Raw genomic sequence first — 26532 nt, forward strand, 5'->3', positions numbered from 1 at the left:
ACCCCTTGGGAAAGTCTAGCATGGCAGTTTGGCCGTGGCAGGCAATCTGCTTGCTTCTACTCTGAAGTCATCTGTTTGAGTTAAGATTATTCTTGTGTGTGGTTTTTCTTTTATTTTTAAATTGTTTGCTATGTGTGCATAGATTGATTTAAAGGAGAGTTCCAATTGATGCATGATATATTTCCTATACAGCTGTGCACATGTAATCATTTTTATTTTATTTATTTCATTTATTAAAAGCCTTTGTATCCTATCCCCTACAAATGTCTCGGGACAACTTACAATAAATAAACTATATTAGCTTACATGCATCGTATTCTTAAAATCAGACTTTGCATGTTATCTGCTGTATACATTTTGCATGCTTATTGTTACCTATATGGGCAGTGTCTTTGAGCTATTCCTATATAGTGCCTTGGTTCTATCCATTGGGGCTAACATGCTTCATGTTCAGATTATTTAATGTTAACCAAGTTGTTCTTCAACTGAAATAAAGTATTTTGTTATATTTTTAAAATCCACCAAGAAAGCCTTGGATTATTATCAGGAAGCTAAATCAGATTACTTATACCATATTGCTATGATTTTATTACACACAGTTGAATGTTTTCACCCAAATGAAGACACAGCTAACAGGGTGGCAGCCTATTCTTAATGTCAGGTCTTACTCTTAGTAATCATACACCCCTTTACAACTGCAGTCCCTTTTCATGAACACAAGGGAGTACAAACAATGTTAACTATTCTAACATCTTTTCAAACAATTGGCTAAAACACCAATCTAGGAGCTCACAGTCCTAACCCTAACCCTTATTATGATGAATTATGGAAAAAATATTCCTGGTGGGCACTGTTATGAATTAGGTTGAAAGCAAAGAAGGTGAAAACACTAAAATAAGACTCAGATTAAGTGTTGATAACTATGTTCTTCCTCACAGTGCAGCACATATAAGATACGATTATTGATTTTGATCTTTTGTTTAGAAAAAACTTTAGAAGAAACATGAATTCTTTTTAAGTGTGTCAGATATTTAATTTTTTCAAAATGCATAAATACTTGAAATGGAGAAGAATTCAGAAAAGGAAGGAAGCTGTTCCTTAAGATACATTTAGCCATAAAAAATTATTGCTCAGGGGAGTATCCCCCCGTATCATGTCACCTGATTGCTAATTAATGCAGGTCAATTCCTTACATAATTAATATACTGCAGTCATACCACTTGATAAGATCCCCAGCCATTAGTAAGAATTAAAACCTGTAGGAAGAAAATACCTTACTGTGCTTCTGTTAATACACTGGATCCAATAAATATGTGGTGGAGCATCCTAACACTTGCTGAATTGGTGTTTTGACCTTTGGGTATGTTGCAACAAATGTTGCATTCCTTAAAACCAGTTATTAAGGGAGGCTTTAGTTTTCATGGGCTAGAGGCTACTTCATTGGATACATGAGGTGTGTTAACCTCAATTGGCAGGAGTGTAGTAAACATTGAAGTCTGATGGAAATGTAATGTAAAAAATACAATCTGAAATTAAGTTAAAACTTTTGCAGAATAAGCAGAGCTTGCCATTTATAAGAGCAATACAGTGGTACCTCGGCTCATGAGCACCTTGGTTCACGACCAAATCGGGTCGCGAACAAAAATGTCGTGAAAATTTTGACATGGGTTGCGAACTCCACCTTGGGTGGTGACCAAGATCGCAACCATCTCCCCACCCACTGAGTGGGGAGATGGCTATGGTCGCAGTTGTGCTTATGCAAGGAAGACGTGCACGATCATGGGTGTACTCCTGCAGGAAAGACGGGTGCAATCTCCCCCCCTCCAACCAGCTCGATTGTGGCCATCTTCCCACCTTCCCCCGAGTGGGGCGTTGGCTGCAATAGTGCTGTGGGCGGGGGGGGGAGATGGCCGAGATTGCGTCCATGTCTGTCCCCCAGCGTGCCCCATTCACGCCCGTGTCCCCCTCCCTCAGTGCACCCACAGTCGCGCCCTCCCTCCCCCCCAGTGTGCCGGGATGACAGGTGCATGCGGGGTTGATGGCTGTGCTGGGGGGAGGAGAGGTGGCCATGTTCGTCCTTGGGGTGGGTAGGGGTGAGATGGCCATGATCTTTGTTGTTCTTTGTCACTTTGCTTCACATTTTTCTGATTTAAAAAAAAAATGGTTACAGAACGGATTAACCTTATTTACATTGAACCTTATGAGGAAATTCAACTTGAGTCATGACCAGAGTCCTGGAACGGATTAAGTTTGTGAGCCAAGGTACCACTGTAATTTTAAAATGCAAACATCCTTGAATTGCAAATTAGCACATTTTAGTGGGATAGGAAACCATTACCATGGTTCAGGTGAAAGGTGATGGAATTTCTACTTTTTTAAAGATAGTGAAGTTCCTTTGTTCATACATGGCCACTTTGAGCTTAGCAGTAGAGTGTCCTAAGAAATTGAGATGTTTCCTACAGATGACTAAATATTAACATAGCAGTGCTAGGATGTATATTATCATATAGTTAATGATGGCTGTTGGGAATGGTCATTGTGCTTATTTTGAATGCATTTTAGGCTTTCACATAATTGTCACAGATTCTTCCTACAATTCCTTCTGATAACATGGTTCAGTTTCTTTCCACCTTTGTATGTGTACTGTCAACTGAAGATAACGTATACATCTGAGGAACTGGACTCTAATTCATGCTTGATCTATTTTTCAGTGGTAACATACTGCCACACTACTACTTAAAGCTCTAAATATTGAAGCAATATTTAGATCTTGTCTATGATGTTCGATGCTTTCACTGAGGTAATAGAATATAATTCTGTAATCTTACTATATTTAGACTTAGACTATTGCAGTTTTATTTGTAAAAATTCCTTTACATTGTGCAAAATTACTTTATTACATTATTTAGGGGTTTCTGGTCACCTTTTTAATGATAATTGTTGTGTGTAAAATAATTTAATTCATTTATATGTCTTGAAATGGGATACAGAGGCTGGATGACCTGCGCCTTAAAAGATTTTGATTGCTCTTTGCCTTTCAAAAGCAGAGTGAACAGAATGGCCTTTTTTGTTGCTTTTCAATGAATGATTATCATAATGTTTGTTTTTGGAGAAACACAGGAAATAGTGTAAGGAAAGCACTTGCTGTGATAAACAGTTCTTAAACAGCCAGCAGTGTCTGCAATTCAGTGTTTGATGTTCTGACACCCACTGTCTCTACTGTTGTCTGCTAATAGGAACTGGAGATATTTCCTCAAGAAAATGCAGTTCAGTTAATAATATTAGCTTAAAGTTTCATATGTTGTAGCACAGCCTTCCCCCTAATTGATACCAGATGCTTTGAATTAAAACCTGTCAAGTCTGTCCATAGACCACGCTGGCTGGGGTGATGGAAATTGTAGTCTAAAAAAAGGAGGGGTTCCAAGTTGGAGATGGCCTTTCTAGCCCTTGTTTTACACACGGATTTCCCCCCTTTTTGTCTATTTGCAGTTTCCCTGTATTGCAGTAAATGTAAAAGATACCATGCGCCTAGGCATCTGCATTCTCTTGTTTCAAATTTTGGGATTTAGATGTACTACCATATTCATGATGCAGAAGAATTCAAAGGGAATTGGTGTGGAGAAAATAGATCTCATGATAGCACCCATATATTGGTGGGATATTCAGGATAGAGAAAAGAGGGACCATCTGACATCAGCTAATTTGCTGCTTGCAGTGATATTTTCTATGAATTCCACTTGAGTCAGTTCAAAATTTTAGAATATTGTGTGCAAAAACATTAAAAACCCTGTACAGCCTTAGGCTTAACTAATTTATTTAAGGTACTTCCTCAGCCAGCCAGTGAGGTTCAGTAATAAATTTCTGCTGGAGGTGCTGTCTTTTTCAGACCTTTGAGAAAAATTACAGAAATTGTCTGTTGCCAACTTTGAAGTTTATAGAACTCATTTCTGCTTGAAATTTCTTCAGTGAATCTGCTTGGTTGTTCCCAGAAAGGCAGTACAGAAATACAGAAAGCAAGGTTTTTGCAGCTATTTCAATCAGCTGTCAAGATTTAGTTAAAAGATTTTTTCAAGATGCTGACCTGTTGGGGTGTTCTCCTGAACTCAAAGAGACTTATGGGCATCCAATTCAGAATAGGAGGAATGGTGGAAATTGTCTGTTTCCTTGTCCTCTTGTTAGATGAGTTTTTTTAAGCACATCTAACTGGGGCATCTTGAAGGAGGAAGGGTAGGAGGCTGGAATGACTACAGGATACCTCACGTTGTCTACCCAATTTTTTCCTTTCCCTGCCCCCCTCCCCCAAAACACTCCTTTAGCCCATCTCCAAAGTTCTCAGAGAGCAGCCACCGTGGTTGTTTTTGTATTGGCTGCAAGGGGACAAAAGGAGAGCATGGTCAGAGCTCAAATACTCTGCTTCATGGTGAAAGCCGTGGTTACCTGAAGGAGCGCTTACATCCATATATGCCCGCCCGCCCGCCTGCCCGCCCCTTGAGATCAGCAGGAGAGGCCCTTCTCTGGGAACCCTCCGTGAAGGAAATTAGGAGGGTAAGTACTTGGAGGAGGGCTTTCTCTGCGGTGGCGCCCAATCAATGGAATGCGCTCCCCAGAGAGGTCTGCCTGGCGCCGTCATTATTTGTTTTTCGGCGCCAGGTGAAGACCTTTTTATTCAAACGTTATGTTAATTGTTAAGATTATTTATTTATTTTATTCTTTGGCCAGGGCGACTTAATTTATATTGTTTTATAGGATTCTATTTATTTATGGTTGTGAGCCACCCCGAGGCTTCAGTGAGTGGGGCGGCATAGAAGTTCCCCTAATAAATAAATAATAAATAAATAAGCCCTGTCTGCTGTCAGAATTGGGAATCCAGTATGTCCTACGGCTTCTCAGACAGTATCTGCAGCCATAAGATCATTTCTTTAATCTCTCAATTATAGTGCAGTTCATTGCATAGAAGGGCAACTAAATAATCAAGGGGTTAGAGCCATTCCTCTTTGAGGAATGGCTTCAAATATTGGGATTGCTTAGCTTAGAAAAAAAGTAAGGGGGACATGTAGAGATGTTTGAAATTAGGTATGGTTGGAAAAAGTGGAAAGGGGGACATTTTTCTCCTCCCATCATAATACTGAAACCTGTGGTCATCCCATGAAGTGGATAGGTGGGAAATTCAGGGCAAATAAAAGGAAGTTCTTCATAACACTTAAATTATGAAATTCTCTGTCACAGGAAATAGTGATGGCCACCAATCTGGATGACTTGAAAGGGGATTGGACAAATTCATGGTAGCAGAGGCTATCAGTGACCACTTCTGTTATCAGAAGCAGTATGCTGACATACACCAGTTGCTGATGGAATTCTTGTATCCACCCTGCTTAAAGGATCCTAAGGCAGCTGGCTTGTCACCATGTGAACTGAAATTTGGACAGTTCATCTGATCTTGTGTGGCCTTTCTTATGTTCTTCGTTTGGCTTCTATTTGTTTACATGCTGTTAATAAATACTGTTAATTCAGCGTGTCTTTGAATCCTTATTATTAAACACTGTCCTTTTAAGACTTAATTTGAGTTGAATAAAGGATTATAAACCTTCAAAGAAAATTTGGAACCATTTATTTCTCAGGAAAATTTCTCCAGTATACTTGTCTTGGTTGGTAATCCTGTCAAAGCCCAAATTATTAAGTGAAGCAGGGAGATGGCTCACAATCTCAGCCAAGCTCCCTCTCCCCAAGCAGAGCCCATCCAGCTCCCTGGTATACATCTGAGCTGAGGGAAATGATACAAGAGGGGAGATTGCTAGAACTTGGGTGGAGAAAACTCAGAGTCTGACCGACATGGCTTAGAACTCATTATCTAGCCTTTTCTGTGATAGTGAAGGCAGCAAAGCAATGATTTTTTTTCCCATCAGCATTGCATCTTCACATTCTGGCCCAGCTGAGCTTTTCTAAGTGTCCGTAGCCTTTTACATCTTGGACCAGCAGGAGAGATTATAGAACCCTTGGTAGCTTGCTGTGACAAGTTTGCACAACTCTTCGAAAATCAAGTTACTTAGGTTTGTCATGAGTTGGACTGGACAGTTAATGTTGCTCCATTAATAGAGACATCCAGAACACTGTTGGGTCCAGTTTTGTTGGATGAGTTCCAGTTATTGAGGCCTGAGGATGTGGATAAGTTTCGACTTACTACCTTTATACTTGACCCTTGCCCATCATGGCTAATCAGGAGACTAAGGAAGAGATTCACACCTGGGTCAAGGAAGCTGTTAATGCCTTTTTGAGAGAGGGAGTGGTACCAGCATCTTTGAAGGAGACTGTGATTAAGCCCCTCCTATAAAGGCCATACTTGAACCCAGTGGATATGAATAATTATAGACTTGTTATGAATATGTTTGAGCAGTTGGTAACTGGGCAGCTCCAAGCTCCTTTGGCTGAAATGGACTATCTATATCCATTTCATTCAGGTTTCAGGTCTGATTTTGGAATGGAAACTGCCCTAGTTGCCCTGTGGAATGACTTTTGCCTGGAGACTGACCAGGAGAGTGTGGCTGTATTTATCCTCCTGGACCTCTCAGTGGCTTTTGACATCATTGACTATGATGTTCTGGATAGGCTGCCCAGATTGGGAGTTGGAAGTTCTGCTTTACAGTGGTTCCCCTCCTACCTGGCTGACCAATTTCAGAAGGTGGTACTGGCTGATTATTGCTCTGTGCCACGACAATTATGCCACGTAGTACCACAGGGTTCTATTCCCCCCCCCATGCTTTTTAACATGAAACTGCTGGAAGGAGTTATCCTGAGTTGTCATCAATATGCAACTGACACTTGGTTCTATCTCTCTTTTTCTTCAAATTCAGGTGTGGCCGTGGCCATTTTAAGTGCCTGAACCTGGTAATAGACTGGATGAGGTCCAGTAAGCTGAGAATCAGTCCAGACCAGATGGAGGTGCTGTTGGTGGGTGGATTGTCCATTTGGGAAATTTTCAGTCTGTCCTGGATGGGACTGCACTTCCCCTTAAGGACAAGGTTTGTAGTTTGGGGGTACTCTTAGACCCAGAATTGTTACTAGAGTCAAAAGGTTGACTCAGTGGCACAGAGAATCTTTATCAGCTTATGGTGATTTACCAACTACATCCCTATTTGGACAGACAGAGCCTGGCCGCAGTTATCCATGCTCTGGTAATGTTGTGTCTGGACTGTTACAATGCACTCTATGTGGAGATGCCTTTGAAAACAGTCCAGGAACTCCATTTGGTCCAGAACAGGGCAGTACAGCTATTTATGAGAACTCTCCAATGGAATCCTCTCATCACACCAGTCTTCTTTCAGTTGCCCTGACTGCCAGTTGAAATCTGGGCTCAATTCAAAGTGTTTGTTCTAACGCTTAAATTCCTACATGGCTTGGGGCCATGTTATCTAAAGATGTGCCTTGTCCCATATTTTCCTACAAGACCATGAATTTCATCTGCTGAGGTCTTTCTCAGCGAACCCCCCTCCCAAAGAAGGGATTGGCAACCAGAAGAAGGACTTTTTCAGTAGTGGCACCCCAACTCTGGAATATGCTCCCCAAAGAGGCATGCTTGGTGCCATCCTTGCCATCTTTTTAGTGCCAGGTGAAAACTTTTTTATTTCCCAGTGATTTTAATCATTAAGTCTTGTGTTACTTTTGAATATCATTTTATTACTTCTTGTTGTGCCAGAGGGTTAAATTATTATAGCTGCTGCAGTTGTTGTCCTGTGGTTGTTGCTCTGTTTTATTGTTTTATTATTTGTTTAATATGAGTATTTTATGAACTGCGTATATGACTTTAAATTTGTAAACCTCCCTGAGTCCCTGTGTGATATGGGGCAGTATAGAAATAATAAACAGATGGCTTTTGGGGTTCCTTGAATGTTATGATTCTTTTCATTCTGAGTTTTCAGTTGGTGGTGGTGATGATGACGATGACTTACAAACCACTTGCCATATGTGAAAAGATGCATACAGAAGCGTACAGTATAAGATTAAAATGTCAGACATTATTACCAGTTAAAACTTTTGAAAGTCAGAACAAACTGGCTAGTAAGATGAGTCAGGAAATGCTTGGTTGAAGACATAAGTTTAACAGGTCTCTAAAGTACCCTACAGTTAGTAGTTCCTGAATACCAGAGAGCAGAGCATTTCACAAAATGTGTGTCACTATGGCTTATTTCTGGGTTGCTACCAGATGGCAGATTGCAAGTTAAAGTGCAACCAGTGTGGCCTCTCTTGCCAATCTTAGCAGTTCCGTGGGTCTTTACGTGGGAAGGTTACCTGGTTATAATGCAATATATGAGATTTTTATATGATGTTTGGGTGGCGTAATAAATAAAGGATTGAATTGAATGAAATTATTGGGGTGGGTGTAAAAGTAAAATGCCAAAGTACATGGAACAGATGTGCTAGCCAGCTCCTCAAAGTTGATGAAGAAATCATTTGTTGCCCTCCCTGCCAAGTAGCGTTCTATCCATGTTCAACAGTTTTGACAGTGATCCATTTGCACTTTAATTCTCATGTGCCCTGCCACTTTAAGTCCCATAGGTACAAATGGGGCTTCCTAGTGAGCGAAGCACTTAGGAGTGATAGTGCCATTGGCCCATTTCATTTCACTGTTAGCCCTGTCACCTGTAAACTCTACCTGATGCTGATTCTGTAGTCTCTGGGGACAGATCATCTCAATGCTGCAAGTGGGGTGGGTTTTCTGTCCAGTTTTTACCAGTTATTGTTATTTCCGTTTACATCACAGTACAAACAACAACTGGACAAAACCTGTAATTATATATTGGGTCAATGATGTTTTGAGACAGCCCTATGGTTGACTTGGTGGTCATGAATTCCTGAGCCAGTGCTGACACAGCAGCCCAAGAAAAACCCCAAGATCAGTTGTCCTTGTTTATCTACTGCCATACCTAACACCATCACCAGCAGCTTAGAAATGGAGGCTGTTAGACTGTGTACTGAGCAGTACACAAGCAACATTCTTATTCTGTATCTCTGGCCCAGCCTTAGATGCAGGCCTTCAAATCCTGCACTGGAGCAAAAAGACTTTCTGTTGAATGCAGTGGGATCTTTCTGCACTACAACCACTCCCACTTATATTTCTTGTTTATGTTGTTGTTAGTTGCAAAGTCGTATCCGACCCATCTCGACCCCATGGACAACATTCCTCCAGGCCTTGCTGTCCTCCACCATCCCCAGGAGTCCTCTTAAGCTCACACCAACTGCTTCAGTGACTCCATCTAGCCACCTCAGCCTCTGCCGTCTCCTTCTTCTTTTGCCATCTATTGTTCCCAGCATTAGGCTCTTCCCCAGGGAGTCCTTCCTTCTCATTAGGTGGCCAAAGTATTTGAGTTTCATCTTCAGTATCTGGCCTTCTAAAGAGCAGTCAGGGTCGATCTCCTCTAGGACTGACTGGTTTGATCACCTTGCAGTCCAAGGGACTCGCAGGAGTCTCCGCCAGCACCACAATTCAAAGGCCTCAATCCTTCGGCGCTCAGCCTTCCTTATGGTCCAGCTTTCACAGCCACATACATACATACATTTATTTATTTATAACATTTCTATACCGCCCGCATTGCAACAAAGCCTTGGGGTGGCTCACATAACAAACAAAATCATATAAAAATTTATACACTAAAAATATTAAAACCCGGTGCATCTCAGCTTAATTTTTTTTAAAATCCTCCATAATAAATTAACACTTAAAATAAGTTTTAAATAAAAAGGTCTTAGACTGGCGCCGACAAACAAATAACGATGGTGCCAGGCGGACCTCTCTGGGGAGCGCATTGCAGCTGGGAAAACCATAGCCTTGACTATATGCACTTTTGTTGGCAGGGTGATGTCTCTGCTTTTTAGTATGCTGTCTAGATTTGCCATAGCTTTCCTCCCCAGAAGCAAGCGTCTTTTAAATTCTTGGCTGCAGTCCCCATCTGCGGTGATCTTGGAGCCCAGGAAAATAAAATCTGTCACTACCTCCATTTCTTCCCCATCTATTTCCCTGGAAGTGAGAGGACCGGATTCCATGATCTTAGTTTTCTTGTTTATACTGGTGTGGAACTAGGTACCCAGGTAAGCTTGCACAATCCCCCTGCTAAGGTATTTGTAATGTATGCCACCATATGGTCAAGGGAATAATTTTCAACCGGTTTCTGGTCAGTCCAGCCTCCCTTATCATACTTTGCCCTGTTAAGCGCAGTTGGGATCTTGATGTTCTATTCCCTCCTCCCCCGGTTTATTACTATCCAGCCATATAACAAAAATACCAACAAGTAGGAAGTTTTACCTGTGTTACAAAGCACGACAACCCCAGACTCTTGTTCTGTAATTCTTTCCCTCTTGTAGCAAGAGAGTAAGAGAACAGGCACTAAAACGCAACAGAACAAATTGCATGCAACACAGTTGCACACTATTTTCAGTATTGCCAGCTTTGAGTCTCTTTCCTCCCTGTTATCACAGTAACTTAATAATCTGACTTTCTTCCTCTTGCAAGGAACCCACAGTGGCTTACAGCAGCCTCATGATGTATGTTAGACTGAAAGTGTGTGCTTAGTCCAATGTAATCCAGTGAATTTCATGACTGAATGGGGGCTAGTAGATCTGAGAACCACTCCAGTGCTCTAACTGCTATACCACACTGGCTTTTATGTGTGGAATGAACAGTATCATAGATGCATAGTAACTCAGGTTTTTGTGTTGGCAATTCCTTCTGTCACCCAGCCCATTCATTGACACACATGTTCTTTCCCCTTCCCTCTCTTCTTTCAAATGATACACAAATTACTTCATCCATTCACATACCCTTCTGTTTCCCACTTCCCCTGCTTAGTCCGGTTAACTTATGTTACGCTCATGTTGTCTCCTTCCTCTGGGTCACATAATACGAACAGACCTCCTCCAGCGTCCCACTATTGTTTGTCTGTTTGTTTTATAAACTCTGTTTGCAGGCCAGCATGTGCTCTCTGGGTGGTGCACAATTCCACTATAAAACTAACAATAAAATCAACTCCATAAAGTAATACAATACAGACATCTCCATAGATTTAACTAAAGATTATACAGGTATAGTAGCAATTATAGTATATAATTAAAATTTGTAAGAATATATATAAATCAGTATTAAAATATCTGAAAAATAGAACTGTCTTTGCCCGGTGCCAAAATGCTAGTAATGAAGGTACCAGGTGAACTTATTTAGGGAGCCCATTCCAAAGATGGGGTACAATCACTGCAAAAGCCGTCCTGTTTGCCATCCCCTTCACCTCTTTGAGAGATGGTTCTTTAAGAAGGGCCTCTAACCCAGATCTTACCAGAGAAGAAGGTACATGTAAGAATAGATGGTCCTTCAGGTATGCTGGTTCCAAGCTGTTTAGGGCTTTATATGCCGATACAAACATTTTAAATTGGGCCCAGACTTCAACTGGTAGCCAAAGCAAATGGAATAATACCTGCATAATAGAGACATGCAGATTAGCTTTTGTCTGTAGCCACACATCCCTATTTTGAAACAATTGATGTTTGTGGTTTGTCTTCAGATGCAGCCCCACATGGAGTGTATTACATAGTAAAATTGGGATGTTACCAGAGCATGGGTAACTGGCCAGCTTCCATCTGTCCAGGTATGGCTGTAGTGGGTATATCAACCACAGCTGAAGGAAGGCACTCCTGGCCACTGTGTCTGCCTGAGACTCAAGTGAAAGTGGTTGGTTCAGAACTACTAGTGTGAATGCCATGCAGTATTCCTCTTTTAAACACGTGGTTTTTCAGTGTTCATGGTTTTTAAATGCTTCTTCATGGTTCCTGTGCAGCACACACATGGTGGTCCTGTGTCTGTGCAGTGCCATTCAAAAATGCCAATCTTTTGGCAGTCTGGTATGCATTCTTCTGAATGTTGCTCATGGCTTCTGTTTGAGGGATATAATAGAATAGCAGAGTTAAAGAGAATTTGGTGATGTCTCCCAAATTGTATGGTGATTGAGCAATTTGGCCATATTTTTTTCTTTTTTTAATTTCTCTTTTGTAGGTTTTTTTTTTAAATCTTACCATGTTTTGCTTTTTTATTTTCTCAGTGTTCTCCTGGCATTCCCAAACCTATTTGATTCATTTTCTTGGGATGGGCCCTCTCTATGTTTTCTTTGTCCGGGATAGGGGCATCTAGTTAATGCGTGCCAACACTACCAGAATTTTACATCACAGATTAAACAAAGCTAATGCTCCTGCTTAAGAGCCTTACTCTGGGAATAGGTTCTTCCAACCAAGAAGTCTGGAGCTTAAAACAGTCTGTTTAGCCCACTGCATCCAGGCTCTGTTCTCACCTGGAAGCTGTAATTGCCTCCCTCAGTTTGAGAAAGGTTTTATCAACTTTGGGGCCTTTGATGTACTTAGGTCTGTCTGTTCTCATGAATGATACTGACTGCCTCATTTTGATCCCATTAGTTCTAACTGTGTCTGGCACAACTCTGTCATTGCTACTCCTTTATACGATGTGCCAGAGGGTCTCTCAGGTTGTTTTTAACACCAGGGAAATCTTTTGTCCTGAGTTGGATTAAGAAGCCTAAGACCAAGCACTTTCCTTGCAGAGAGCAGAAAAAAAGGGGGGAGGGGACAGACTATCACCCATCAGCCAAGTTACTATCAATGCCAATCCAGTTGCCTTTGGTACTGTAGCAACACTTGCACCTGAATACAGGGTACCCAGACTTTCCCAACACCTTCTGAAATATTGAACCACCTAGCACGTTTTAACTTCCTCTACTGAAGATGATGCAGGACTCTTTAACTTTGTTTTCACCGAAGTGTACATGCTTTTAAACACTTTCCTGGCCTAGAGTTGTGTTTTTCTGCAATTTCAACCACATGGTCTGGACCAAATTGATGTAGATGTCTTTTGAGTGAAGATACTTATTTGCTTTATTTCAATTCTTCCAAAATACTTGGCTGGCATTTGGTCAATTAATTGCACCAGATTGTAGAGCAAATAACATGTAAGTAGGAGATGAACAGAAAGGGTATCTCTTTGAGAAAAAATCAAGTAAATGATGTTGCTGCTTTACCATATCTAATTGCTCACTCTTTTACCAGGAGAGTCATCTGTTTCTAGACTTTGTCTACCAACAAGCAGGAATTTTTATTTTTAAAACTCCTGAACTGTTGGAATATTTAATCAAACACTGCATAACAGCAAAGAAGGTGAGCCAGTGGCTACAGGGCTCACTCCAATGGAACTGAAACTAGAGTTCTCACCATTAGTAACTACAAAGGTTTAAACCTTAAATCCTACTTTACTCACATTTTATGTTATTCAGTAGAACTTATTTTTTTAGTTCATATGGACAAAACAATATTTTTCATTCTGTGCTTGAGTGTACATGTGTAAAAACAGCATAGCTGTTAACTGAAGCTGACTTTGAAATTGGATGCACTAGGAAACTTTGACTACTAAACGGCTTCAGTAAATTAAGCTGAAACATAACAGTTAAGGTGGTGAGTGTGTAGAACACAGATTCAAAGCATATGAGCTGTCATGTGCTTATCACATCATTGGTTCATCTAGCCTTATATTGTCTGTTCTGTGTGTATTCTGCTCACTGCTACCCAAACTTCTTTAATTGGAGATGCTAGGGATTAAATCTGAAACCTCTTGGTTGCAAAATATATCCCTTGCGTCTGAGCCATTGCTGAAAACCAATAGATTAAGGAAAAATCATCACTTGAACATAGGAACCTACCTTATAATGAATCAGACTACTGACTCATTTACTTTTGTCTGGTAGCTTTCTGAGGTCTTAGACTTAATTAGTACTGCTACCTTACATCCCATGTACTAGGTCATAGAGAGAGCTTTCAGGCATCTTTGTGGAAATGAGGTTAGTCTCTTTGGATTATTGAAAATATTTTATCAGACGTGCATAAAAAGATGATCTTAAGATAGCGGTTTAAGTGCCTCAAGAATAGTAGTCCCATATGAACTTGCCTCCAGTCTTGTATATGCAATGTGGATCTCATGAATATGATACAGGCTAACAATCTCTTATGCTGCAGGTTAATTATAGGAAATGCTGATTTGTAAGCTGGAGGGTAGAACTCCCATCTTTGTGGCTTATCTGGGAGGGCTTCCAACAGGCCAACCTCTAGACTAGTACTAGATGGAGGATCTACTTTATCATGCCTTTCCAGGTGTGAGCTGGGAGAACAGGTAGCTGGGATGGAGAAGTTGTTAAGTTTCAAAAGTTAGAGGGACTGTTAAGCTGGCAGCATTGTTTCTTACTGCTTTTTTGCCATGTTTGTTGGCTTTCTTGTGCATTTCCTTAGCATTAGCATTTCACTCGCTCAATCCCCTCATACCCTTTTGTTTCTTCTTCCTGTTTTTGCTCTCTCTTCTACATCCCTGGCCCATTTCTCATGTATGTATCCCATTTTTCCTTCCCTTTTTCCTTTTCCATTGTTCACTTTTGTACCAGATGTTTAGACCTTTCTGCAGTTATTCTTTAAATGAAAGAGCTACCATTCAGTTGTCTGCTCTATGGGAAACAGCAAAGTAATTGCTAAATTCAGTGAATTTAACAAAATTTCAAGTGTTACTGTATTCAAAATTGATTTAATGATTAAGAGCCAATTAGCATTAACTTGAAAATTGAACCTTTCAGGGAACATTTAGTGGCCATGTATTCTTATTGTAAACCCTGAAGTTTTTTAACATTAACACATACAGGTACGTGATGATTTTTCTCATTTGGGCTATTTTTTTCAGCCTGTTCTGACTGCTCAAGAGAGGCAGCTTTGTATTTTTAGTATCACTTTATCCTTGAGTAAAATAGGTCTTGCTTCTAAGCATTCCCCACTAGCTGTTGGTAATTTATTATTTATTTCATTTTTATACCACCCGATAGCCTCCTTTTACAGTGTTCCTCCCAAAATACCATACACAGTCCTTTTTGATGGCAGACCATGTTTCATTCTGATTCACTACTGCAGGCATTAATGGTACTTCCTACCAGAAGTCATAAGATACAGGAACTGTAGCAGAAGAGGAACTTAACAGGAATAGAAAGGCTCTGGAAGCTGATTGTCTTCAGCAGCTGCAAAGTGGTATGTTCTGGTTGTTTATGTATCTGAGTCCTATTAACATGCAAGATATAGAGATTAGTAGTCTAGGATGATAGATAATCATATTCAATCTAAAGAATAGGATTATTGAGAAAATTTATTGTTTCTATGTTTCCTAAAAGTATTTTACCTAATGTATTTTGAGCATAGTAAAATGGACTTCCACTTGATGTAATTCAGTATGGATCAGGCTGCTTTTCATGTGTAAGAGTTGCCAGAAATGCAATGTTGATGATTTGAGGAGAGAGAATTAAAAATACGTTTCTTTCCAGTGTTCCTGTTAATTTGCATGTACAGTCTTATGAAGTTGCTTAATCCAGATAAGATGGAAGTGTTACTGGTGGGTAGGCTGAGTGTTCAGGTATGTGATAGTTGTCTTGAATGGGGTTGCACTCCCCCAAGGGATGGGGTATGCAGCCTGGGAGTACTCCTTGACCTGGAGCTATCCCTGGAATTCCAGGTGGTGTCTGTGGCAAGGAGTGCTTTTCTCCAGCTGAGGCTGATCCATCAGCTGCACCCTTACCTGGATAGACAAGACCTAGCAACAGTAACCTATGCACTGATAATCTTCCATTTGGACTATTGTAACATGCTTTACATGGGGCTGCCCTTGAAAACAGGCTGGATGCTGCAGTTGGTTCAGTATAGGAACTGCCTGAGTACTGACTGGAACCAGTAGAAAGGAACGTATTATACCAGTCTTATACCAGTTACACTAGCTACCAGTAGAAGTTCAGGCCTGATTTAAGGTGCTAACGATAACATATAGTCCTGCAATGTTTAGGCTATCTGAAGGGGCATCTCCTTCTGGATGAGTCTCTCTAGACAAGGTCACTACAAAAGTCCTTCTCTGACAGCCCTCCTTGAAAAAGGTAGTGGGGGCTGTCATGAGGAAAAGAGCTTTTTCTGCTATAGCACCCCAATTATGGAACTTGCTCCCCAGAGAGGTTTGCCTGGCACTGACCCTTAATTTTTTCTGGTGGCACTGCAACACCTTTTTAGTTATCCCATTTTTAATTGCTAAGTAATATATTTTAATCATTATATTTTCATATCAAGTACCGGCACTTTGGGTTTTTAGTTGTTACCACAACTTAACCTTTCTGTAGACTGTCTTGAGATTTTTTGGGAAAAAAAAGAAAGGTATAGAAAAAATTAAAATAAAATACTAATCAAACATGGGTATATATCTCAGCTTTTTCATTCCATGTAAATAGTTGTGTCCTTTTAAACCTTACAAACTGCCTTTTAAAAAAATTCTGGACTTTCAGGTTATCTGACTAAAGTCAGTTGTGCAAAGACAGGTCCTATCTGCATGTAAAGACAACCCACTGGGTTGAAAACTCAATTGTTTATGAGCAGGGGTATTGCCTTCAGCAGCTTGCCTGTCTCTTTCCACTTTTAACCCAGAATTAATGTTTAGCTGTTTTGCATGTTGTGAAGTTGTAAATTGTGCATAGGAACTAAACTGTCCAGTAGATAGTCCAACAACAAGCCAGTGTTTGACCTTTGCAGGTCATCCTCCACAACCTGTGAAGGAGTACAGTGTGGGTTGTGGGGTAAATGCAGAAAACACACCCACTGTCCTCACTTGTATGCAGCCTATTTGTTTTTAAATAAATGGTTTGCCATTACATATAACCCAAGTCAGATTAGATGGGATTGTTGTTCCATCCTTATGCAACAGAGGGCCAAACAAGACAGAGAAGTGAATTAAGATTAAAAAACAATATTATCAAGGTGGATAAAAATAGTTACTGAAAAGAACTCTGAAAATTTAGACAGAATTTTTTTTCATCTAGTAGTTCTCACGTTTTACTTTGGCTCACTAATCATGGATATTTAGTTTTGTTTGGTAATTGGTTTTTTGTGAGGTCAGTGTTGTTTCAAGGCAATGACCAGATTCAGACAACACACTGCGGAGTTATTTAATCCATAGCAAGTCACTTGAAAGTTGTTGTTGTTTCATGCAGACCTGGAAAGGGTTGTGCAACTGATAAACAACTGTTGCATAAACCTAAAGGAGATAATATGTTATGGAAGGGTTGTTTAATTGTCATTCTGCTTCTTGGGGTTGAAGGCTTCCTCTAACATTCTGTACCATAACTTAGACATAAATAGTTCTATAGGCTTGACCTTCTAGAACATGGGTCCTCAAACTACGGCCCGGGTGCTGGGTCCAGCCCGCCATGCCCATTTATCCGGCCCACCTCAGAGGTTTTCCACGCGCCTCACACCCACACGACATGTACATGCCCGCCGCTGCCCACCTTGCCCCCCACACAGGGAGGCAGTGGCTTGCTCACACGGAGATCTTTTTGGGCTCCTTCGGAGAAAACAATCTCCAAGCGAGCAAGCCGCTGCATCGCGCACCTGCCGCTTCATAGTGGTACGTGCCTGCCCCTGCCTTGCCTCACCTGCCCACGCGCACCTGCCCACCCCTCCCCCCACCTCAATGCCTGCATGTCCTGCCAGCACCACCTTTCCGGCCCTCGTCCAAGCACTGGTACCTTTCAACTGGCCCCCTGGTGAAAATGTTTGAGGACCCCAGTTCTAGAACATTGTTACAAAGTGGGGCTGCCTTTGAAAATAGTCCTGACACTTCAACTGATTCAAAAAAGAACAGCAAGATTGTTAATGGGGATTGGCTTATAAGAACATAATATGGCAGCCCTCTTCCAGCAAGGCCAGATCTGATTCAAAGTGTTAGCATTAACATTCAAAGCACAAATGGCTTAAGGCCAGGTTATCTGATACCTCATCTGATATCAGATATCATCTGTTATCTGATACCAGGTTACCTCATTCCATATGTACCTAACCAGATCCTGAAGGCATCTTCAGGGGTCCTTCTCCAGCACCTGCCTCCAAAGGATGTGAGGTGGAGCGCCTTTTCTGTTGTGACACTCCAGCTGGGGAATGACCTCCCAAAAGAGGTGTGGTTGGCTCCTTCTTTGAATTTTATGCATCAGATGAAAACCTTTTTATTTCCTCAGCATTTTAACTGTTTAACTTTATAACTTTAGTTTCAGTATTGCATTTTATCCTGTACCATTATTATGCTTCCATGCTGATTCAGTTCCAATTGCTGTGATTTTGTTGTTTTATGTTAATTTAAGTTTTGTCAATAGTCCAGAAAGCCCAGGCTATTGGGCAGTATAAAAATGAAATAAATATTCTACTCTACAAAAGTCCCAAATTTCAACCTCCTAACATTTACTTTTTTCTATATGCCTGAGGCTCAAAAGTATCCTAGAATCTCCATAGAAATAGTTCTGTGGGGTAATTTTATACCCCCACACGATAGGTCCCAAACAAAGGAGCAAAAAAAAAATTCAGTACTGGTTATCTTGGTCTCTTTTTAAAGCTAAGATCTTTACCTAAAACATTCAATAAACAAAATTTAAATCTACTGAGGAAAAGTTTTGCTATGATTTTTTTAAAACTTGGTAAGCAAAACTATTGTTACGCAGAGAAAAGCTCAGTAGGCCTAGCATCTTCATGCAGATTTTATTGTTTTATATGACCTCAGGAAGAATTCAAGTTTGCATTACATGTACTTGCTGAGGACTAAATGCCATTGTTAGGTTAATTGAAACCTGGGGGGGGGGCGGTTGTATGGAGTTAAAGGTGTTTTCATATGTTTTTTCTTGTCTGCAGTGCTTTCATCTGGGATCAAAAATACTATACTAATACTATACTATACCCCAAATACTACTGGGGATATGGTGGTGGGTGGTGGGTGTATTATTGGCATAGGATCTTCCAGTAACAACTTTGTGTGGTATCTCCCAAACAGGGATTGCCTATTCAGAATGGTGGCCACAGGTGCCCCTTACAAGGGACACCTTTACTGTGGGTTAATCTACGGTGTGCTGGCCTATCATGAGAAAAGCCCCCAAAGTAGAAGGCTGAAAAGGACAGCAGGAGACCCCCCCCCCAAAAAAAAATCCTTCTGTATTAAGTATTCTGTATTAAGAATGCAAGCCTAAACCTGTTTACTTGAAAGTAAGTCAGCTGAACTCCGTGGGATTTTTTTCTGAGGACATGTATAGGATTGTACGCTTAACTTGAACTCATGTTCATAAGGAAGACCTTATATAGGAACATTTTAAAGACAATCTACAAAAAAAGGGAACCATGTAATATATGCCATGAGACAAAGAAATAGAAAGCTTGCTTGTAAGAATGAAACAGTGTAAGTAATACTGTATTTAGTTGTGAACAAACATGGCTTTGTGGTCATATATGTACCGTTGTTCAAGAAACATATGAAATAGTTTTTATGGGTTGAGTGAAATCAGTTACTTAAATCAATCTTATTCTTGATGATGTAATTCATAATTTAAAGCCTTCAGTCTGCTTACTCCAGTTGTACTTAGCCTAACTTCTTTTTCTCATAATTTTATATATATGAATTCTGGTATTTGAAATGCTGAGAGTTACTTCTGAATTCCATATTGAGTAGAAATTACTCTGTCTCAGAAAGGTAGCATTAGGTATACAATGCTATGGCCTTCCAACATTTCATGGGTTTGTAATGGGAAAGGTTGAAGTTCCAGCTCTGATGCTGGAAAAACACTGTGAGGTTGGAATAGTAACTCTGACTTTTGAGGGCCCTTCCTTGAGTGGGAGACTGTCTTTGGAGTCAACTGGGGGGGGGGAGGGGATATTTGAGTGGGTGGGGAAGGGAGGAGCAAGGTACCAGTATCCTCATAAGAATCGCAGTGGCACTAAAGCTTCTCTTTCTCCTGAAAAAGGGGAAAACAGATGTTAGAAGTTGACCATCTTAGCATTTTGAGATCCAACGGGAGTGTGGAGACAGCCATGTCTGCTGTGCTGCTGCTTTCTTCCTTTCGATGCCTGTTTAGGCCACATGGAATGATGCTTGTAATCATTTTTCTCTCACATCCCTGGCATCATACCCCTGGCACAGCATTTAAATAGTGTTGCATCCTGCTTCCAGAAATGGGGTTGTCTTACTGTAGTGAATACATCCCATGTCATTTGGTCTTCCCCCAGTTGTTTTTTAAAAAGGGAAAAATATTTCACAGTAGAAGGTGCAAGTTCATGAGTATCTGAGATTGTTCCCAGAACTACTTCCTCTTAGGCTTTTTATCCATAAGAGAAGGTGTTTCTTTGGGATCACTTGAGTTATGCTTATTTTGTGTCTTTTTCCCTTTGCTGTTCTTCAGACAGAGCAACATATTACAAATGGACATGCTTCAGGCGTATACTGTAATTATGTTGATTCTTTTATTCAGAAAATTGTAGACAATTAGGGCTATTGTTTTATTTTAAATGATGTTGCTACCAAAGCACATTCAGATATTTGTAGCAAGCTTTGTATTAATTTTTTTCCCCCATGAGCTTATTTTTTCAAGAGGCTATAGCCACTTCCTAGAATATTTGGGACTCCATTCTCAGGCTGCATTTGTAACCCAGTATTAGGGGGGAGATGGGTAGATCATCATCATACCACAAAATAGCTGGAGTGAGCAGGATATGCTATAACTAGTACATGGAGAATGGCTCAATAGATACACATGTAACTGTAGTTCCAATACATGTGGAACTGTAGAAGAGGTTTGAGGATGTTTTATGCCGGTTTTGAGGTAGAAACAGTAAGAAAATTCTTAGTTGCAGCTTTACACTTTGATGAATGACTTCCAGCAGATGGACAGGTATAGCCAGTTATCTTGCCATAGACTTCTCTGGATTTAGACTTTTGTCAGCTGAGTTCTTCGTTTGTACTGTGTCTTTTGGAAAATGGTTAGGTTAAGGCAGCGGTCTCAAACTCAGCTTACCTGGGGGCCACTAGAAGTAGAGTCTGGGTGAGGCTGGGCCATATCAAGTATTCCACCACCACGGTGGTGGTGGGCCGCTCATCCTGCGTCGCTCCCGGAGGCCAGCCCAGGCGCCGCCAGCGCTTTGAAGCCCTGGCCGTCCCGGCGTGCAGCTTAGAGGGAACATTGCGCCCAGTGTAACGACTCACACAGGTGCATGTGAGAAAAACGTGCGGGCTGCACTATCACTAAACTTTGATATCAAGTGGGGGCCACAAAATATCGTCTCACGGGCCACAATTCGCCCGTGGGCCGCGAGTTTGAGACCCCTGGGTTAAGGAGAATGTTTACTGTGTGTTATGCTTTGGTAATACAATAAGTTACTTCTATTTTTTCTATTAAAAAAAAAGTAATCTCCCCCTCCCCCCCACACACACACTTTATCCTGCAATATGTCTGACTGTCAGGCATGCCCAGAACAAACCTGTGTTGCTGGCCTGAGCATGCCCAGAACAAACTAGTGTTGCCTAGGAACATGTCACAAGTTGCTAGGAAACGGGAAAGGGTAATGCATAGGGCTTATACTGATAATTTAGCCTCAGAAACAGCTACTGCTGTTGAGGCCTGTGGAGGAAGTAGTCTTAGTCTATCTAATAGACATGAATTGAAGTTATTGACATGAATTATTTGGCTTTAATGTTTGAGACTTTTGATCCCCTTTTTGAGGGTCATCATCAACACTGCAAGAATTTTTTAAAAGTTGTCTTGCTTTGTGTGTGTGCATGTGCATGGAATAAAAACACAGATGTCAAGATAGTAGAATCTCCATGCTCAGGTGCAGTCTACTTCTGGTTTAGGTTGCCTGGTAGATTTTTGAATATAGAAGTTCTTCTGTCTACCTGTTGCAACCCCTCTTTGTTTGCTGAACCCACCACCCAGAAGATAATAAATACACCATTAATGTTGTTTTAAAGGTTGAGTATACAGAAGCAGTTGTGTGTATTTGTCCATTCATCTCAGTGGATTAAAGAAAATATTTGAATAAGCATGCTGAAGTAATGGGATATACTTGCCTAGCCAGTCATCTAATCACTACATATATTTCTCTCAGAAAGACACCCACACAGAGACATATATACATAGCGTGATTGTATGTATATCCTTCAGGAGAAAATACATATATAATTATCTCAGAAATATATATTTTATGTATACACATACAGTTCAAGTTGGTGGGCGGATGTGCTACAGAAGAGAAGCCATGGCAAGTAGATAGTAGATCTGCCACATTGAGATGCACTCTGCCACTGGAAACATGTTTGCATGGTAGAATGTAACTGAATATGGAGGTTCTTTAATATTCCTCTAATGGCTTCTCTCTTGTGGAGACCATTGCCCATGAGCGCTAACAAAAGCAACCATTTTTAATGCTGAAATGAGTGGATGCACAGTTCTTCAGTCAGCTGTGAAAAACTAATGGTAATTCAAAAAATATATTTTGAGCTAAATCTTTTTAGTGTTCACGCTCATCAGTAGCTATGACGGTGAGTGGATGCCAGAACTGGCAGTTTGGAATGCTGGAAAATGAAAATTCCTAAGAAGAAAATGGGCATGGAGTGTGTATGTGTGTTTGTTTAAGCTGTCAGGACAGGATTGGTGTGGAGAAGCCCTATAAGAGAGAACCATGATGGCTAGGTAATACAGCTTCCATCTTCAGATGTAAGTCTTTCTTCAAATACAAGCTTGTAAGGCATATTGCATCTAAAAATGGAGGCTTTTTCTATTGTTTAACTGTCTTGGCTTCTCTCTGTAGGCAGCCTCTTAAAAAAAACACCTAGGGTAAGTCAATGACCTGGTTCACATGTAAGGGACAACCAATGGTTTAAACAACCTGCATTTTTTGTGTACAAATAAGAGCCCTGACTGTGTGCCCAGCAGTTGCACTTTTAATGAACAGTTTACGAGTGGCTGGGCCATAGGTTGTTGAGGGTTATGTGTGAACCCAGAGTGCTGGGTTGCTTAGCCCTTAAACAATGCAGTACTTTGGATTCACAACCAATGATCTGGCCAGTTGGAAGCTGTTGGATAAAAGTGGAAGAGATTGGTGCACCTTACTGTGTTGTATTACTTGTGGGGGTAGATGGGAACATGGAGGTGCTGCCATGGCTAATAGCTGCTGATCAGTCTTGCCCATATGAATTTGCTTAGTAAAACAGTCAACTAAGCCTAGTGACCATTGCCATCATTTCTTCTCTTGTGTGAGTATATTACAGGCTATTAAAAATGTATTAAACATTTCAATATGGAAGTAAAAAATATACATGCCTAATTACTGTTTGGTAGAGGCAATTCAGACCTGATTAAGATAGTTTCTTGAATTTTGATTGTGTCCACCTTTATTATGAGGGGTTGTACGTGTTCTGGAGAATAATTTCTTCGGCAGTGAGAGAATTTCTAGGATCCAATAAGTAAACTGAGAAATGTGTGGTCAATTTCTTTTTTGTAAAAATTGATGAGCCAAATGTTATGAACATCTCCACCAAAATTGTAGTTTGTATCTGTGTTATTCAGATTCATTTCTGAAATCTTTTAGAAGTAGTTTTCTTCTGCTTTGTGAGGTTGTATGGGACAATAAGGCATGTTTCTTAAAGAAGACGATTGACATTCCTTGCATTTTTCACCTGCCAATGGCTAATATAAAGACAATATGTAATGCTTCTTCCAGTGCTAAAAACCTTTAAGCAACATTTAAATGGTAGTAATAGCAATAACAAATGGTTATTGAATATTTGTTTCCAAAACAATTAAGAAGGTTTTTTTAGGTCTTAAAATTCATCATTGATTTAGGATGATTAATATCTTGGCCTAAAGTTAGTAGTACTGTTGATGCCCTTACCATTACTTGAGAAACATTTAGCCTTCAGCAGTCCATAGACTTTTATTTCTGTGGTGCCAGAATTGAACTATTTGATGTAGTTTCTTTTGTTTTTATTTCTGCTTTGTAGGAAGGAAAGAGTGAATGTGTAATTATGCCTACGTGTTTACAGCAGCAGCATAAGGCAAGACGCCTACGATATCAGCAGAAGAAAGGTAAGGCTGTAGAAAACCTAGTACATAGGGCCTCAGTACAAGCTTCTTTACACCAAGCCTGGTTGAGAACTTTCTGTACATTCTTTCTGCAAAACTAAATGATACAGATATAATTTGATAAAAACTACAGAGGATCAGACTTTTGTTTCCAGAAATACCAACACCTAGACTTTCTCCTTTGAACTGCTCTCTTTATTTTTTTAGTTCACCCACTTCTTAGTATTCTTCGTAATCACTATACCTTTCCCTACATGGAGAGCTGTTCAGGAACTGTTTAAACCTAAGGAATGTTGGCAGGAACCTGCCCCCAATTTCCAGAGCACATGCTCCATAGTGAGTCTCCTGTTTCCACTCCGTTCTTCATATTGCTTGCATTGTGAAGGACTTTTTCTTCAGGATTTTTCTGTTAAACATGAAATTCTTACTGTGTTCTTTCCTCTCTCAAGTTGTGTATCTCTCTTTGTAATTTACTATATTTCATGTTAGCATCTTCCTCATTGCCTCTGTTGGCCATTGGCCCCTTTTTGTAAATGCTTACACTGTGGGAGTAAGTTTGCTACCCTCAGGGAGCCACTCCTTCCTTTTGCCTGTTGTGCTTCACTGGGTGCATATGTGAGCCTTGTGTCAGGCTTACCAACCATGCCTGGATGAATCATTTAGCCAGGCCCCAGGTGCAGCAGTTATTTATTTGCTCAGCACTAGGTCTAGGCATGCTACTTTCTTGAGATCTCCCTTTGTCCTTCCATATGTCACTGCCCTCAGACATAGTCCCTTGAGACCTCTAAACCCCTGTCATTCCAGCCAGTTTTGCTTGCTTTGACAGCCTAGGTATTGACAGTGGACCAATTCCCTGTTCTAGGTTGCACTCTCAGTTTTGCTTTGGAAAACGAACAAACAAAAGCATGCAGAATTTAGTATTACAAAGAAGCCGTAGACCCAATCCTTAGCACAAACTATAGCTAAGAAAAAGAATGTTTAAAGCAGACCTCTTATCCACCTGCATTGGACCTGCTCCCTGAACTCCCACATCAGTTCCTGGCCTCAGAAAAGTCTGTCTTTCAGATCCTAACTTGCTACCACCATCAGCAGTATTCCTGCTGGAGCCAAAACTGAGTCAATGTGTGGTGCTGTAGTTTTGAACTCTCCGCTTCTTGCTTTTCAGCTTACAGTGGCTGAAGATTTAAGACCTATCAGTGAAACTTCCTCAAATGCAAAACCCATGTTGAAACAGATGGTTGAAACCCATGTCACCCTTTTGCTATAGTAATTCCCCAGACCACTGTCAACTCACTTTGCTCATGTAGAGGATCTTCAGATTTGGCATACTTAGAATATTTCTGTAATGGTTGCCAGAGGTGGAAATAGGCATGGAGGACACCTTTCAGACAATGATATTTGAATTCTTCCTAGAGCCACTTTTCTCCTTATGTACAGATTGTCACATTTTATCACGCCTTCCATGGCACCACTCGGTGATGTCATGGCAGCTATGCTAATAGGAACTGAAACTGGGAATACTGTTTCTAGTCCTTCCCAAAAGTCCCCATCTGGTACAGTTCTCTACTCTTCCAGTAGCCATTTCTTCAACCATGATCTTCTTAATAGCAGCTGTTTCTAGACAAGTCTCTTGCTGACATGCTTTTATGCTAGCACTTCAGCCCCTCCCCTTGGTACCAATAGCTTCATCCATGCAGCACCTGTAATGACGACCATCTCATATCTACTGCTCCTACTCTGTTTGGTTCTAACACAAATTGATACTGGGTCCTGCTCCCTGTTTAGTTCTGCCTGCCTTCTCCTGCTTGCCTCCACAGGCACTGCTACTGCAGCTCAGCAGGATCCCTTCTAAGAATCACAACTAGAACCTATGGAATTACTCTCTTTGGAAGGCTATTGGTTTTGATCGTATATCTCTGTTAATGGCATCCCTCTTGAGCTCCTTACTAGAATTTGTCATTAGAGACTAGGAGCACTGTTGCCTTTCGAATTGCCTGTATTCCAAGACTATACAGACTGGCCCCAGTGTTCCCTGCCTTCTGAAATATATTAGGGTATACAGACTCTAGGCCTTCTTGATGTCACCTGCATAATGGAGGCTGAAAACACTTCATGCTGAATTTAATAATAATTGAGGTGGTCCAAGGGAAGTTTCAAAAACCGCACTGTTCCTCTGTGAGTAAAAAGATAAAATATGCTGTGGACAGCAGTCTTCTCTTCAACAGTTTAGACAAGCCAATTACCAAGCCTGCTTGTTGAGATACTAACTTTTCCTCTGGGGGAAAAAGACACTTTTTAGAACATCTCCACAAGGGCAAGATGGAATTTACCAGAGTATTCCAAAGGATGCAAAACAGTCAACAAATTGCTACTTTTTTCCATATGGTTGATAGTGATTCAAAAGCCATGATTCAAAAGGTATTGTGCAATAATATAACGCCACGCTTGATTTTATACTGTGGTGCATCACTCAAGCCCAGGTCTACACAGATCTCCCATTTGATGGGGAAGGCCCTTTCCTCTCAGCCAGTGACTCTGTCCTTGA

The 26532-nt window shown here is 40.7% G+C and overlaps 1 protein-coding gene across 6 annotated transcripts in view; it reads left to right on the top strand.

Annotated features, from left to right (window-relative positions):
- Positions 1 to 26532, top strand: part of LOC123035996 (activity dependent neuroprotector homeobox) — a 64453-nt gene that overhangs the window by 14098 nt on the left and 23823 nt on the right. Inside the window, exons 1-3 of one of the 6 annotated variants that reach the window (XM_044454747.1) lie at positions 5841 to 7016; positions 14983 to 15096; positions 23906 to 23990. The exons of 1 other annotated variant lie outside the window; for it this stretch is intronic. In XM_044454747.1, the coding sequence (XP_044310682.1) occupies positions 23930 to 23990 (61 nt within the window). In that variant the 5' untranslated portion in view covers positions 5841 to 7016; positions 14983 to 15096; positions 23906 to 23929. Of the gene's footprint in view, positions 1 to 5840; positions 7017 to 7582; positions 7604 to 9946; positions 15097 to 23905; positions 23991 to 26532 lie in introns of those variants that run through there. 4 more of the 6 variants (XM_044454746.1, XM_044454749.1, XM_044454750.1 and 1 more) reach the window with 4 other exon arrangements.

The sequence above is a fragment of the Varanus komodoensis genome, unplaced genomic scaffold (assembly GCF_004798865.1).
Source record: "Varanus komodoensis strain SLA01 unplaced genomic scaffold, ASM479886v1 scaffold8, whole genome shotgun sequence".
In the NCBI taxonomy this organism is placed as follows: Eukaryota; Metazoa; Chordata; class Lepidosauria; order Squamata; family Varanidae; genus Varanus; species Varanus komodoensis.